Here is a 15537-nt window from a genome sequence, read left to right as displayed (position 1 = left end):
ACATGAAAAGCGCCATGGCCACCATCCTACTTCCTACCAGTTCCTTCTAACTCGGGGCAGTATCCCATTTGCCCTTTGTCAAATGCCACTATAAATAATTTATTGCATAACACAGTATAATTTTAGCAAGGTTTGGACTCGATAAAGGCCATGCGTAGCGCACACAAAAAGATATTGTCATACATGAAAAGCATCATGGCCACCATCCAGCTTCACCCCCACCAGTTCCCTCTAACTTGTGGCAATATTCCACTTGCCCAAATGCCACTATAAATAATTTATTGCATGACACAGTAAAATTTAAGGACGGTGTGGACACAATGAAACTCATAAGTAAAAAAATTATACGTATTTTCTTACATAACCATTCCGACTCACTTGGCTCACCCAACTCCCCACCTCCCCACGTTGTTGAGTGTTTATCATCAATCAGCACCTGGTGATGGATCCTTCAGAGCAAATCTTTCAAAATCATTACCCAATATCTTCAGGTCATCGTCAAGGAAAAGTGAATCCTCCTCCTGAGTGTCTTCACTGGTAGAAGCAGAATCATGGATGGGAACTGGAGGTGTAGCTTGTACCTTGGGTGCCATGTAATGTACTTAATTTTAAGCATTTTTCAAATACTGTGCTGTACACTGTATACACCTTATTATTTACCATCCATCCATCCATCATCCAATCTTACATTGCCCCATGAGGAGCGTAGGAGCCCGGGGCTAGGCAGTTGGTCCCAACATTTAAGATGAGAGTGACCAGCCTCACTCATCCCTGAGTGGCATTACATGAGCAATCAACCCCAACAACCCCTTGGATATAAACCTTCACCGACTCAATCCGACGGGAGCATAATAATTACCCACTAAACCACCAGGCACCAAAATTTGGTTATATGGTTACCACCCAGCGTAGTAAATGGTTTCCTGGTGCACAGGAAACCATTTGGCTTGTCACTCAGTATAGAGTCACCCACAGGCTGAAGGAAGTGGAAAGAATGAAGGAAAGAAAGACAGAAGAGGGAGTGTAAAGTCACCCGTAGGGAGAAGGACAAGGAAAGAATGAAGGAAAGAAAGACAGAAGAGAATGGAAGGAAAGAAGGATGGAGAGGAAAGGGCAGACACCTGAGAGCAGCACTACATCAAGTGAGTGGATGGTGAGTGCCCCCACCTGCCACAAACAATCTTACAAACTAAAGATGTTCACATTGTCTGTATATTTCACTTATCACTCATCACCCTCGAGCAGTATATCAGGGACTTCCGGGGAAATGATGTGGGTCAGACCGAGGCAGAACATGGGGGAACAATAGTGATGCTCCCAACCTGCCACCAATTGATGCTTAAACACACAAACCACACGCCGTGTGATTAATGCTTGGTGTCCAGAAATTTATATTAATATTGATGTTAATGTAGACCCCTTTTCTAATTTTTTAGCTTTTAGAAAATACAACTTCATTTTTCAAATACTATACTGCATACTTTATGCACCTATTTATTTACAGTCTTACACACTAAAGATGTTCACTTTGGATATTCCACTTATCATTCGTCACCCGCGAGCAGTGTATATGGGACTTCCAGGGAAATGATGTAGGTCAGACTGTGGCTGAGCATGGGGGGTCAGAAGTGACGCCACCAGCCCGCCACCAACTGACACATGAACACACAAACTGCACGGACAATATGGCCACCCTGGCCTGAGGTTAGGCAGTCTGGACCACTTCAAGCTTTTTCGGAGTTTTAGTCTCACATGAATGTTGACTTGAGTTCATGGTTGCAGGAGTGGGACAATGAAGCTGAAACAATGATAGCTCCTCTCTTCATCCACCCAGTTGATGATGAGGATGTGGACATGGCCCTTAAACTGGCTCAGGTTAGTGGCTAGGACAGTGGTGAATGACAGCAAACAGTTTCAGTGGCATACATCACTCTATGTTAGCTTATTTCCAAAGTTTTACTAGCAGTGTTAGAGTATTTATTTATCAGTATCTTTTAATCATATATTTAAATGCTATCAGATGTTTCAACAATTTTTTAAGATATTGGTCAAAATAATCAGTATTGCTCTGTATTTAAAGTTGTGCAGTTTACTTTTCAGGCCTGAAAATTTGAAAGAGTTAAGTAAGAGAGTCTGTTTAGCATGTTTTTAGTGACTATCAGATGATATATAAAAATTAAGCTAATCTCAGGCTGCTATAGCATTCTTGTTTAGAATAAGATCATGGTTTGACCAGGATAAACTATTTGTGTTAAGCATTTGCATGATTTTGCTTAATACAGCTTAAATATAAAGAAAGATTCTATTAAAAGCTGTATTACTATGTTTATTCCTGTAACAGGAAGTTTTTATCAATATCCCCACAAAGGTTGACATGTATATGCGGCGGCTGCGTGAACGGTCACGAAGGAAACGTGTGGTTAGAGACTTCCAGATAGTACCACAGTTCTTCAAGAAGGAAAAAGAGAAAGCCCAGGTTCCTCCCAAGAAGAAAAGCAAAGATGACAGGTAAATATAGTATATAGACTTATAAATTAGAAAAAAGGTTAGAAGAATTATTAGAAATTACAATGAATGGAATTTGTGTTAAAACTACAAATTGATGAATAACCTGTGAACACGTGATTATAATCAGGAAAGAAGGTTTTGAAAGTAAGGTATTTATGTGTGATTGAGTAAGTTTGTTTGCTGTTCAGGATAATGAGAAAGTAGAATAGTGTAAGTGTTAATCCTTTCCTAGACTACTGAAATACCGTTTTATCATTATTTATTATTGTTATTTTTACTAATTTTTTTAATGTGTTTCAGCACCTTGTAGAGGAAAACAGTATTCAGTGACCTATTTATCTCTTACCTGGGACTATATGCTTTTGACAATGATTTGCATATTTTAAGGCATATGTTTATGTAAGCAAAATTTCATTGGCTCTCATTCATTTTATGCAGCAGCTTAATATTAGTAGTACTGTGACAGCTTATATTAAGAGCTGGAAATATGTTAAGAGATGCTGAAATGTAGAAGAGGCAGTGGCAAATAGTGGCATTATGTGTATTTATCAATACAGTAAACTCTCAATTATCCGTTATAATTCAGCCAAGCCCTACGCCGAATAATGTGAAAAGCCGGATATTGCATATCCGGTGCAACGTTCGGCTTTTAGCTGGATATGTGATTCTATCTGTCTCGACCCTCTATCCTAAAAACTTTGCCATATGTAACAGATGAAAACTGAGCATATAAGAACCGTACAGTATTGATACAGTGCAGTAATACAGTACAGTGCATAGTGTACTATTTTATATAGTGTACTCACCAGCTGTTAGCGGTGCACTTTTGAATGGTAGGTTGCCAGGGTATGATAATGACAACCTCAGAGTCTTGTGCCGCAACTATTGTAGCAGCACCAGGGTTTTACAACTGCATGGTCGGAAGAGCGAGTGCGCTGGTACATCTTCAGTGAATGACATCCATGGGCGAGAATGAGAGTGCTGAGGTATTCTCAGCGCACCGGATGAGGCAGATTCTGATTGACTGGCGTGTAGCAGGCATTTTCATTGGCTCTCGAGTTTCGGGATTTCCCCTGGCGCTGGTTGGCTACTGCTTATGAGCTGGTTGAGACTCCTCAGTGCCGGATATTGCACTGGACTGCCATTTAAGTCCCATTTCAGCACCGGATGTTGCATAAAATTACCGGATATTGCTTTAATAGAGCAAAGATAGCTGCACCGGATGTTGCACCGACAGATAATTGAGAGTTCACTGTACTTTGGGCCTTACTCTACTGAAACTTTGTACATTGCTGTGAAGATATAACTGGTATGTTGAATGATTACTTTCAACTGTACAGGGAAGTGATTGCAGAGAAGTTGAGATCAGTGAGCCAGTTCCAGACAGCTAGTGAACACAACAGCTTAGTGAACTCCATGGTGCGGGAACGAGAGTTGCGCACTAGGATACGTGAATTACTAAGGTAGGATAGCGTTTATTTTATGTTGAACCTTCCGTAGGCTGGAGCTTCTTTAAATGTCAGAGTTTTACTCTTGTGATGTTCTGTCAGTTGTAGAATAAGCTATCCTTTTAGCAGGAAGCTGAATTGAGCTTCTGAAGTTAAATAAACCCATGGCTATGGGTCCCTTAAATGGAAGTACCCTCATGGCAAGAAAATCATTGAAAACAATGGTAAATAAATAAATAAAGTTGGTAGAAAGTGATCCTGAAGGTAAGAAAAGACTATAAATGTATCCAAAATTAGGATAAGCACAGTGGATTCCAGAAGGATTATCACTGTTGATCAACCCTTTCAAATTGTGTGTTGCAGACAAGATGTTAATAACTACAATGTTTCACATTGTCATGAATAATGAAAATGGATGCATGAGAACAGTTTCAGTGTGTGGATATTATTCATCCTTTAACAACTACTGGTGTTGCCATCATTGATGATATAGTTCTACTTTCAATATTTGCAGCAAAACTATTCCATGTTCACATATTGTCATTCATCACACTAGGTAATTTTTAAGAAGAGTTTGTAATATTTTGTCACATTTGAATATTTTCTGTACATACAGGGAAATCGGGGAGTTGAGGAGGAAGAGGGGAGTAAAAAATGAGAAAGGATAGAGAGCTGTGGAATGATGGAGTGTGAGAAATGGTTAAATATAATAAAGGTATTAGATGGGAAGTATTTTCTTTGAGGGAGAGTAAGAGTACAAAGAGAGTGATAAAGTTGGGAGAAAGAAAGGTATTGGATTTGAAGAGGACACCTTGAAAATTTGGGAATGAAAAATTATCAAGGAATTTCAAGGAGAGTAAGCAACCAGTCTAAAAGAAAGTAAAGTGTAAGAACCAAAGAATAATGGTCAAATTTAGATTAAAAAATAATTAGAATGCTTGAAATATTTCCCAGATATCGACGAAATGGCATTAGGCATGTGGAAGAATGTCATGAATTTGAGGTAGCAAGAGCACGCCGGGACAAGAAAAAGGAAAACAAAAAGAAATCGGTAAGTATTAATGGCAAAGGATGTTGTGTAATGCAGTTGCAGAATGTATACACATATTTTTTTAATGGCACTTTTTGCGCTGCATCAACTTATCCTCAAAAACCTTAGTATCATGAATTTGTTAAGCACTCATGAAATATTTATTCATGGCAGTAGACTTGGCACCATGAGTTCTCATTCAAAGGGATTTGGGGTTACTATGATTGTTGCTTGTGTATTAAGTATAAGTGAAAAGCAGTATTAATAAATGGTGCTCTAAAGCTTAAATTGTTTGAGTATTTATATAGTACTTAAAACTTTTATGCCAGTGCTTAAAACATGACAGTTTTACATAAATACAGTACAAATAAGAAAATATAAGCTGTGAAATGAAATAAATTATCTAAATAAATATGAATATGTATGCTTGATACTGGTCATTGAGGTTAACTTAAGAAAAATTTTGCTCCTAGACAAGAGCATGCATGCCAGGATTATCCTTACTTAATACTCTCAAGAGGCAGGAGGATCCTTGCCTCTTTCTCACCTACTTTTCTTAATTTAAACATTAAATAAGGAAAGGGCCAACATTAGTCATGATTATTGCTTCACTTTTCTAAATTGCATGGAGCATCTTAGCTATTTCATTTTTTCTTTTGGGTATTTTAGGGCAGACTGCTGGCAGCATGTCTTGACTGCCAGGCCAGGGTTACTCCCTTTCACATCATCACTGATATGTTCACCTCAGTGTTGCCTCACTTCCCTCACCACTTACCTCACTCACATAAACATCTCACACCAGTAGTCCTCAGTTGGATCATCAGATGAATATTATACAAGATATTGTGGTATAAAGTGTATATTTTTAAAGCACTGGAGTTTCCATAGCTATTTTTATATGTTGTGTAAAATATTTATGTGGTAGGTGGGGGCATCTGCCATTGACTCACTCAGTGTAGAGCTACCTTCAGGTGACTCTAAACTAAGTGTTAAACAAGATAATTTCTTGTATCCCAGGAAATAATTTCTTGTGTTGGATAGTAAACACATAACCTTATAGATACCTGACAATGAAGTATCTATGACACTAAAGCCAGATGTTGCCCACAAGGGTGTACGATTGAGAGATGGTTGCTCATATATATTGTCACCTTGGCGAGTGACTGGTCACTTATGCCTTGTTAGGACTGAATAGGCTTGCCCAGGACCCTATGCTTATTATGGGACAATAAGAGTTTGAATGGTGGATATATAATGATGTAATTAAAATATAGATTATTAGTAGTTCAGTTCAGCAACAGTAAATTTATATAACTCTGAAGAAGTTAGATGAGTGGTGTTTTTGAGAGGGATAGCTGATGTAAAAGTTTAAGCTGCTTATAAATGTATAGAAGAAAATGCTATGAGAGTAAGGTTTGGCATTATAAATATATGAATTAACTTTCTTTAAATATATGAATTAACTTTCGTGCTTGTTGATAAAATTGTTGGAGGTATGATTGAGAAACACATTAAAGGAACAAGGCCATTTGTGGTTGGGGCAAATGGAGTTGTACATTAGTGAAAAAAATATACTGGTAGTTTTCTGGATATGGTTCTGTCAGAGTCATCTTTCTGGGGTGGTTCCATGGAAAGAGCAAACCACCAGTGCTGGTTATGATGTGATTGTTGAGGCACACACCATTTTAGTTACACTTTGTGCAGTTTATAGTGTGAGTGACATCATTTTCATAGCATGGCAAAAGTAACCTCTTCTCTTTGATGATGTTTTTCATTTTATCAAGCTACAAGTGGACAGTTTTATTCAGGGGGCACTCACTATTCCACTCATCAGATGTAGCGCCGCCCTCAGGTGACCCTACATGGAGTGATGAGCCAGTTGGTTTACTGTAACGCAGGAAACCATTTACTACTCTGGGTGGTAATCGTATAGTCAAGTGACCCCTGGTGGTTGGGTGGTTAAGACACTTTAGCCAAATGGGGTCCACAGGGGTTTATATCTGAGTGATGATTGGGATTTATAGCTTATGTGATGCCACCCATTCACCATGCCATGCCATGCCAGGATTGAGTAGCAGTGACCTGGGTCCCTATGCTCCTGATGGGGCAAAAAGGGATTGAATGATGGATGGATGGATAGTTGGTAGTGAATGGATTAACTAAGGCTATATCAAATCCCTCCAGTTTGAAAAATTCTCCTCAGGTGAATAAAAGAATCTGGAGATAGTGAAAGTTGTAATGGTTAATGACACTGAGGAAAATGCTTTTAAATGTGTGACCAGTGCTACTTGCATTATAATAAGTGTTGTATAGGGGACATGATTGCAAGATTATGTACTGGGGGGAAAATATATATGTATATATATATATATATATATATATATATATATATATATATATATATATATACAAAAGGTGCTGTGTGTGATGTCTGATGTGTTGATCCTGGAAGTGTGCAGAAGTAACAAGAGAGTTATTGGAATTATTGAAGGAGGATTTAGAAATAATACCTCAGCCTCTTCAGTGTGGTGATATCTTTTTCCTCTGTATTTCTTGCACACCGGGAAACTATTTACTACACTGGGTGGGAACCTTATAACCATTTCATGGCACCTAGTGGTTTAGTGGACAATTAAGGCGCTCCAGTTGGATTGAGCAAGTGCAGGTTTATATCCTGGGAACGGTTGGGATTTATTTCTCACATAATGCCACTCAGGGATGCGTGAGGCTGGTCACTCATCTTAAATGTCAGGACCGACTTGCCTATCCTCAGGCTCCTGTGCTTCTCTTGGCATAGGGGCAACTCTGGATTAGATGATGAATGAATAAAAAATGAGTTTCTTGCACTCCCTGGATTAATTTATTGAACTTGGGGGAACTATTAAAAGAAATGGTTAAATATAGCCTTTACTAACCCCTTTCCTACATGATGTCCTTTTTAATATTGAATAGTCAGGTGGAGCCAGGAAAAATTAAGTAGCTACTGTATAAGAAGACATCACCATTTTGAAGGGGTTAAAGGAGGAGGAAGTATGGATTCCAGAAATGAGTTTGATTGAGGTGCAGTATTTATTTCTGTCAGAGGATACATGTGGAACTTTCTTTTCATGTGTGTGCCAGGTTAAACCACCTGGTAGATGGGAAGTTGGTCAGCATTGAAGTTATTACTTTTTTTAGGCATTTGCAGTGTGGGGTTCCTGTGTTTATTTTATTTGTTGTTAAATATTTTTAATAAAGTGTTATTTGATATTTACATTGTGTTCATAGGACTGGAAGTACTATACAGTATGATGAATTTCTTTTGCAGATCTTTTGAAACTCACTAGAGATTTTATATATATATATATATATTTGTTTATTTATTTACTTATACACATTAACCAATAGCTGGTACTTTTGGTTCTTTGCTTATTCTGTTGGGACTTTGGTTTATTTTACAGTAATCCTTGAACTAGGCATGATTGGCTTGGCTGTCAGCTACCCTAACAAAAATAATTATAGGAGCGTCCATCTGTTAGATTTGATGCGACACACTACCAAGTTTACTTTTCTTGAGCATTGTTTAGTAAGTAGTGGGATTATTGTTTGTGTTTTATTAAAGCACATTTTGTTTTAACGAAATTACATTTTAATGATTTGATACCACATGTTTTATTCTACAAATAACTAAAGCAAACATACGTTAAAAAGTCATTTATAAGTAAACATTGTTGTAACAGTGCTTACAGTACTCTCCATCCTCAGCTGAGGGAAGATAATACTGTATAAGTTTGCCAGTTAGTTACAGTGCTACTGACTTGTGTATGCACATGCTTAGTAACTTGGGGAAAAAAATCATGTGAATACAACCAGTATTCTTCATTTTTGCCTCAACTCATACCACCAACATATTCATTAACAACAATGCAAAACTGACAGCTGTGGTTGCTGTGCGAATGGTTCCTCGCTAAACACTTGGAATCGTCTTTGGATAATGTAATAAAGAGTAAAAGTATTGTTTTGGACTACTATGGCTTGTGTATAATGCAGCCCCTTTGAGACAGAGGAAATGTAAATGTTTTCTCACAAATGGAATACTGTATTCAGTTGCTGCTATTTGGGTTTTCATGTCATAAATTTATTACAGCACTGAGAAACAGGATATCTTTCATACTGTTAAGACCTTGTGAAACAGGCAAATTTGTGATATTAAGTGGATCCGGAAGGGTGAATCATGGCAGACATTACTATATCTGTTAGTTTTAACATTGTTACAGTATTTAAAAAAGCTTAAATATCGGTAACTGCAAGTGTGGATAATAGCTGAATTCAGAGGCCATACACTGTACAGATACATAAAATATATAACTGCAAGTGCTGCCTGGAAGCACCTGTAATCCTATTGCCATACACCATTCATGTACCTGGAAATATTGGCTGCAGTTAATACTATTACCTTACATTGTCAAAAACATTACAACCGTAATCATGGACGCTCCTATCATGATACATCAAAATAACTACAGGGAGATCAAGATAGTATTTGCTCATTGCCTTGGGTGTCTGGTATTAATCCTGGTTGTGGTGTGGTGCGTGGTGCTGTGCGAGTGAGCCTTGGTGCGAGGACCCAGTGAGGTTGTGCAGGTGTAGCCCTGGTGTGCCTAGCAGAGTAGCCAGTGTGCCTAGTGTAGTATAGCCAAAGTCTGCTAGTGTCCGCTATAGCCCAGTGTCCCCGCTGCCACCCACCGGCCCGGCGTGAGTGGAATAAGCTAACGTTGGCCCTTGTGTTACTTCCACAGCCGAGTATTCACAACTTTGCCTTTCATGCAGGCCAGCCTGCCTCAGACTCCAACGACTCAAATGGACCCGTCCGCAAAGTCAAAAGAGTGAGTATTTCCCTCGTCTTCCTGGCACTGTGACTGACATTACTATGCCTCAAGTAGGTACTAGGCTTGATAAACTTCAGCTTCTTGTAATGGAAATCTTACTTCTCACCTTCATATTTCTTCATTCTTATGCATGTTACGGTTAAATTTTAAAATAATTGATACTGTCTTCATTGCAAGTCCACTTTTTACTTTCAGCATTCATCTTTTAAGCTGAAGGATATCAAGGTTGCCAAACACAGAACAGACTTTTTCAGGCTGATGTTGGAAATGGAGTACATGAAACTCTAGGTTCAACTATGTGTATGTTGATATTGAAGAAAGTATACATTTTGTTAAGCACAGTATATCATCAGTTTAATGAACCCTGTAAGATAAAGAGGTGTTTAAAAGTGAAAGACAGCTGTTAAAAGTGAAGATCCTGAACTGTTAAACAAAACCATAATAACATTTGTTGTATATGAGGTAATGTTTGGTAATTCGTAAATTAGTCACTGGACAGATACTTTAATGGAACTGCCCACCAGTTACCTGAATAACACTGTAATTAGATTGGGGAACTGACAAATTTTTTTTATCAGGAATGTTGATAAACTGTGTTTTTTAAGCAGTGGATTTACTGTATTTCATGTAAACTGCTTTTGTGTGTGTGTGTGTGTGTGTGTGTGTATGAGAGAGAGGATATGGAGTTTGGTTAACCACTGGTATGTATTCACTGCACATTGAGCCTGAGAATAGCATTTGGTTGTTTAGCTATTATTTTGCCAAGCAGATTTGAGTGCATTAGTTGTATGTACAGGCATATTTTACTGTGTCCCAAGATTAATTATTAAGCTAATTTATGGTATATTGTAAGTTGTATATAAGTAGTATCCATTATTTGTAAGATATACAGTACTTTAATTTATTAACCACAGGTCTCACCTTGATGTAGACTTTTGATAGGAAGGTTTCATTATGTCAGGAATATCTAGTCATTTGTAATTTAAATGGATACCCTATGCAGTTAAGCTCTGCCTGTGTGCAGTTATTATAATGTCAGGTCAGTTTAACTGTAGCCAAATAAGACCTTCAAGAATGGTGTATGACTGAGACATTTGTTTTTCTTTTGTTTTTTTAGAGCTCTAGACAAGGAAGTGAAGGTAGTGTTTGAGTCCCTTGCGTGCTGTGTGTATGTAACAGGAAGACTCATACATCAAACAAATCTCCGTGCATGCCTGTACATACAACTGAATATACATAATGCTGCTGAAATTATACATCCTTCATCCTGAACTTCCTAGCATTGGACTAAGACTGCCATTCTGTGTTATCCTTCCTCACAGAAACGACGCAAGAAGTCCGAAATGTTTAGTAGAAAAAAAATTCACGCCTCTCGATACTGGCGGTGGAAGATGGCTCAGCGGGAACTTGAGCGGCAGCGGCTTGAACGGGAGCGAGAACTGGGGGTCAGCGGGGGCCAGCACGGCGGGGGGGGTCCAGCAGGTGGGGGCGGGAGGAGCGAGTGACGACCCCATAGCCATCTCCTCCCTTCCTGGTTACCACCTTTTGTCACAGAGGGAGAGGAAGGTGTGTACACAATGTTACCACATAAACCAGTTTTGCTGGTACAGTAAAACCTCAATATAACGGACTTCAGTAGACCGGAATTTGCTTTTATCAGAATCGAGGAGCTATAGGACTAAATTCTTATACTGTACTGTATGTTGAAAAAGTCCAATAAAGCCAGAAGCAGTCCGGACTGTCTGACCACTGCAGCTATGTTCACCACAATAAGGTAAATAAAAGACATGTTTATCAGCGTACATTACAGTATTTTTATGTATATTATACCATTTGATTATTGTAGTGAATGTATAATACAGTACAGTAGTGAAACAGTGGTAATGAAAACAGTTTAAAAATCTCTGGGGCGATCTGGACTGATGTCTGGTATATCGGAAAGTGTCCAGGTTAGGGGGGGAAAGTCTAGATGTTGTTTTTATCACAGTTTCACTAATTTTGGAAGGGCTTGGGCCCCAATTAGTCCGTTATAGTGAGGTGTTACCATTTGATATTGATTTGTGGATAATATGATGTTCTGTCAAAAGTTGTGGGGCTAGGTTCCCCCAGACGTATTGGATAATAAGAACTGGATGCTCTGCATACTATGCCTGTAGTTTTATTAAAACTAGGAGTTACAGTATGAAGAAAGTAACTTCATGTTGCATTTCAGCTGTGTGCCTCTTCCAACATCAAGCCATCTCAGTACATTGCTTACAAAGCAGTGCTGCTCAAGGTGTGTACTTGTCCTTTTTTAAGCAATGTACAATTTTATTTTTGGCTTTGTTACCGTATTTTGTCAACTCACATCTTGGACACTTCACAGTTTTCATGCATGTTTAAATAGACTAGGTGTATAGGTCAGAGGACCTTTTTTTTTTTTTTTTTTTTTTTTTTTTTTTTTTTTTATAAAATAATAATAATAAAGTAATTCAGAGGTCATAGTCACATTGCATGGTCAGGTTAAACAGTTTTCATCCAACTTCGACTAAACTAAGCAGCAGTACTGAAGCTAAGCTATTTATTTTTATTATTATTATCCATCCATCCATCCATCCATCATCCAATCCTACATTGTCCCATGAGGAGCGTAGAAGCCCGGGGCTAGGCAGTTGGTCCCGACATTTAAGATGAGAGTGACCAGCCTCACTCATCCCTGAGTGGCATTACATGAGCAATCAACCCCAACCACCCCTTGGATATAAACCTTCACCAGCTCAATCCGATTGGAGCACAATAAGTACCCACTAAACCACCAGGCACCAAAATCTGGTTATATGGTTACCACCCAGCATAGTAAATGCTTTCCTGGTGTATTATTATTATTATTACTATTATATGGATGGAATATCTCAAATTTGTTGTATGCTGATGATGCGGTACTACTTGCAAATACCGGACAAAAACCTGGTAGACTAGTGCAGAGTTTTGCAGATGTCTGTGAGTGTCATGTTTTGAGAATAAATGTAGAAGAGAGTAAAGTGATGGTATTGAGAGAGAAGGTGACTCCCAGTGTGATGTTACAGTGAATGGAGAGAGACTAGAATTGGTGACAGTTCAAATACCTGGGTATATTGATAGAAAAGAGAGGAAAATGTGCAAAAGCCATGATAACACTCAGCAGGCAGAGGAACCACCAGAGGAAGAGAAAAAAAAAATCCTCTTGTATACCACACCGGAACCACATGCTGTCAATAGAGAGCAGAAAATGCATGAGCACAAGCCGTGTAGCAGGGCTCTCACGCATGTGCCCTTCATGCTTGGTGTGGGAGGGAAGCACTGTGATTGGCTTACAGTAAGTGCTGTGCTTGAATATGATTGATTTAGTAATTCATAGAGACCCTGTAGAAAGGGAGACTGAACATCCAATATTTAAAGCTGCTGGCTGATTGGTCAGCTGACATGGTGCCATTTTTGTGCAAACGCCTTACAGCCTGGGTGCTGGCTGACCGCAGATTTGTCTAAAAATACATCTTGTCACCTGCTGTGATACGTGATTGGTTCTTTAATTGTAGTATCTGTCTATCTGTTGCCAGATGCCATAATCCCGTAAGGGGTGGCCGTTTGACTTTGAGTTATTTGTTTTACGGGGAGGGGCACTAACCCTCCACCAACCCACTTGTTGACACGTAGGGAGCACGTATGGTTTGGTTATATGGTTACCACCCAGCATTGTAAATGGTTTCCTGGCTTACAGGAAACCATTTGGCTTGTCACTCAATGTAAAGCCACCCGTAAAGGAAAGAAAAACAATAAGAAGAGACAGGTAAGATGGAAAAAATAGGAAGAGAGGAGGACAGACACAGAAAAAGAATGATCAAGGCTAAGGAAGAAGTAAGCAGCACTACATCAAGTGAGTGGATGATGGTCGCCGCTACGGTACTGAAGATTTCCATTTTAATTCTCATCTCTACATATGTAAACACAGAGATAATTGCCGAATAGTAATGTTGCCAAACCAAACTGCTGGTAGCCGCAAAATGGGGGGGATGCGATGTTTGTTTACTGGTGCCTTTCTGCCCTTATTAATGGTTTGATTGTGCCGCATTTGGGAGCAGTAACACTGATGTACCTTCTGTGCAACTTTTCCTCTTCCATTTCGATCCACCAGGAAGAAAATTATGGGATATAAGTTGAAGAGAGCATGCTGGTCTGCAAGTGAGTGTTGTCGACTTTTCTAGGCAAGTTTCATGTACAGTATTTGGCCCACATCCACATAGAGAGGTCATCCATCCATCCATCATCCAATCCTACATTGCCCCATGAGGAGTGTAGGAGCCCGGTGCTAGGCAGTTGGTCTCGACATTTAAGATGAGAGAGACCAGTCTCACTCATCCTTGAGTGGCATTACATGAGCAGTCAACCCCAACCATCCCTTGGATATAAACTTTCACCGGCTCAATCCAACAGGAGCACAATAATTACCCACTTAACCACCAGGTGCCAAAATTTGGTTATATGGTTACCACCCAGCATAGTAAATGGTTTCCTGGTGTACAGGAAACCATTTGGCTTGTCACTTAGTGTTGAGTCACCCACCGGCAGAAGGAAAAGGAAAGAAAGACAGAATAGGGAGTGTAAAGTCACCCGTAGGCAGAAGGACAAGGAAAGAATGAAGGAAAGAAAGACAGAAGAGGATGGAAGGAAAGAAGAATGGAAGAGAAGACAGGGCAGACACCCAAGAGCAGCATAGAGAAGTAAGCCTAAATAATATCCCAGCAGAGAGCACGTTACCACAATTATGGATATCAAGAAGAATGACAGTGTTTAAATTCAATGAAAACTCCATCAAACTTAAAAACCGAGGGCAAAATAAGTAATCATTGCTGATGTTAATCGTTCTAGCATCATCTGGCAACTCATCCCAGACCTTTGTATGCATCAGCATTTGCCTACCTGATACAGAGAGGAAAATCTCTTTTTCATACAGCTTTCCTTATTAAGAAACCACCAGTTGTACAAACATAGCATAACAGATGTTCAAATATGCATTAACATTCTTCTCACTGACATTTTGCATAACTTTAAGAAAATCTGAGACTTTAAAGCCAGTGAAATCTGGCTATCAGCAGACTGGTGGCCACATGTCCGCCTGGCGCCACCTTTGTCCCCCTACCTCCGCATGTCGGCCTACTTACATATGTGGTCTCGGCCTGAGTACGACCTACCGAAGATTATGTCTTCTAAAAGTTCAACTTACGAAGGGTTTACTGTATATATACTGTATATATATATATATATATATATATATATATATATATATATATATATATATCAGTATATGTATAGACATACATACAGGTAACTTTACACTCCATCTTCTGTCTTTCTTTCTTTCATTCTTTCCTCTTCCTTCTACCTGTGGATGACTCTACTCTGAGTGACAAGCCAAATGGTTTCCTGTACACCAGGAAACCATTTACTATGCTGGGTGGTAACCACATAACCAAATTTTGGTGCCTGGTGGTTTAGTGGGTAATTATTGCGCTCCAGTCGGATTGAGCCGGTGAAGGTTTATATCCAAGGGGTAGTTGGGGTTGATTGCTCATATAATGCCACTCAGGGATGAGTGAGGCTGGTCACTCTCATCTTAAATGTTGAGACCAACTGCCTAGCCCCAGGCTCCTACACTTCTTATGGGGCA

At 39.2% G+C, this 15537-nt stretch overlaps 1 protein-coding gene across 1 annotated transcript in view; it reads left to right on the top strand.

Moving 5' to 3' along the window:
* The window catches only part of Ada2b (Transcriptional adapter 2B), a gene marked incomplete at its 5' end in the record, with an annotated part of 37641 nt that overhangs the window by 18125 nt on the left and 3979 nt on the right, over positions 1–15537 (top strand). The window contains 7 exons of the mRNA XM_080275462.1: positions 1783–1875; positions 2369–2508; positions 3849–3971; positions 4911–5007; positions 9796–9851; positions 11177–11420; positions 12067–12129. Of these exons, the coding sequence (XP_080131588.1) occupies positions 1783–1875; positions 2369–2508; positions 3849–3971; positions 4911–5007; positions 9796–9851; positions 11177–11420; positions 12067–12129 (816 nt within the window). The remainder of the gene's footprint in view (positions 1–1782; positions 1876–2368; positions 2509–3848; positions 3972–4910; positions 5008–9795; positions 9852–11176; positions 11421–12066; positions 12130–15537) is intronic.

Source organism: Coenobita brevimanus, chromosome 61 (genome assembly GCF_032717465.1).
Source record: "Coenobita brevimanus isolate Jiangsu-jjx chromosome 61, ASM3271746v2, whole genome shotgun sequence".
Classification (NCBI taxonomy): Eukaryota; Metazoa; Arthropoda; class Malacostraca; order Decapoda; family Coenobitidae; genus Coenobita; species Coenobita brevimanus.
The sequence above is the reverse complement of the archived record's forward strand: the minus strand, read 5'-3'. Positions and strand labels throughout refer to the sequence as shown.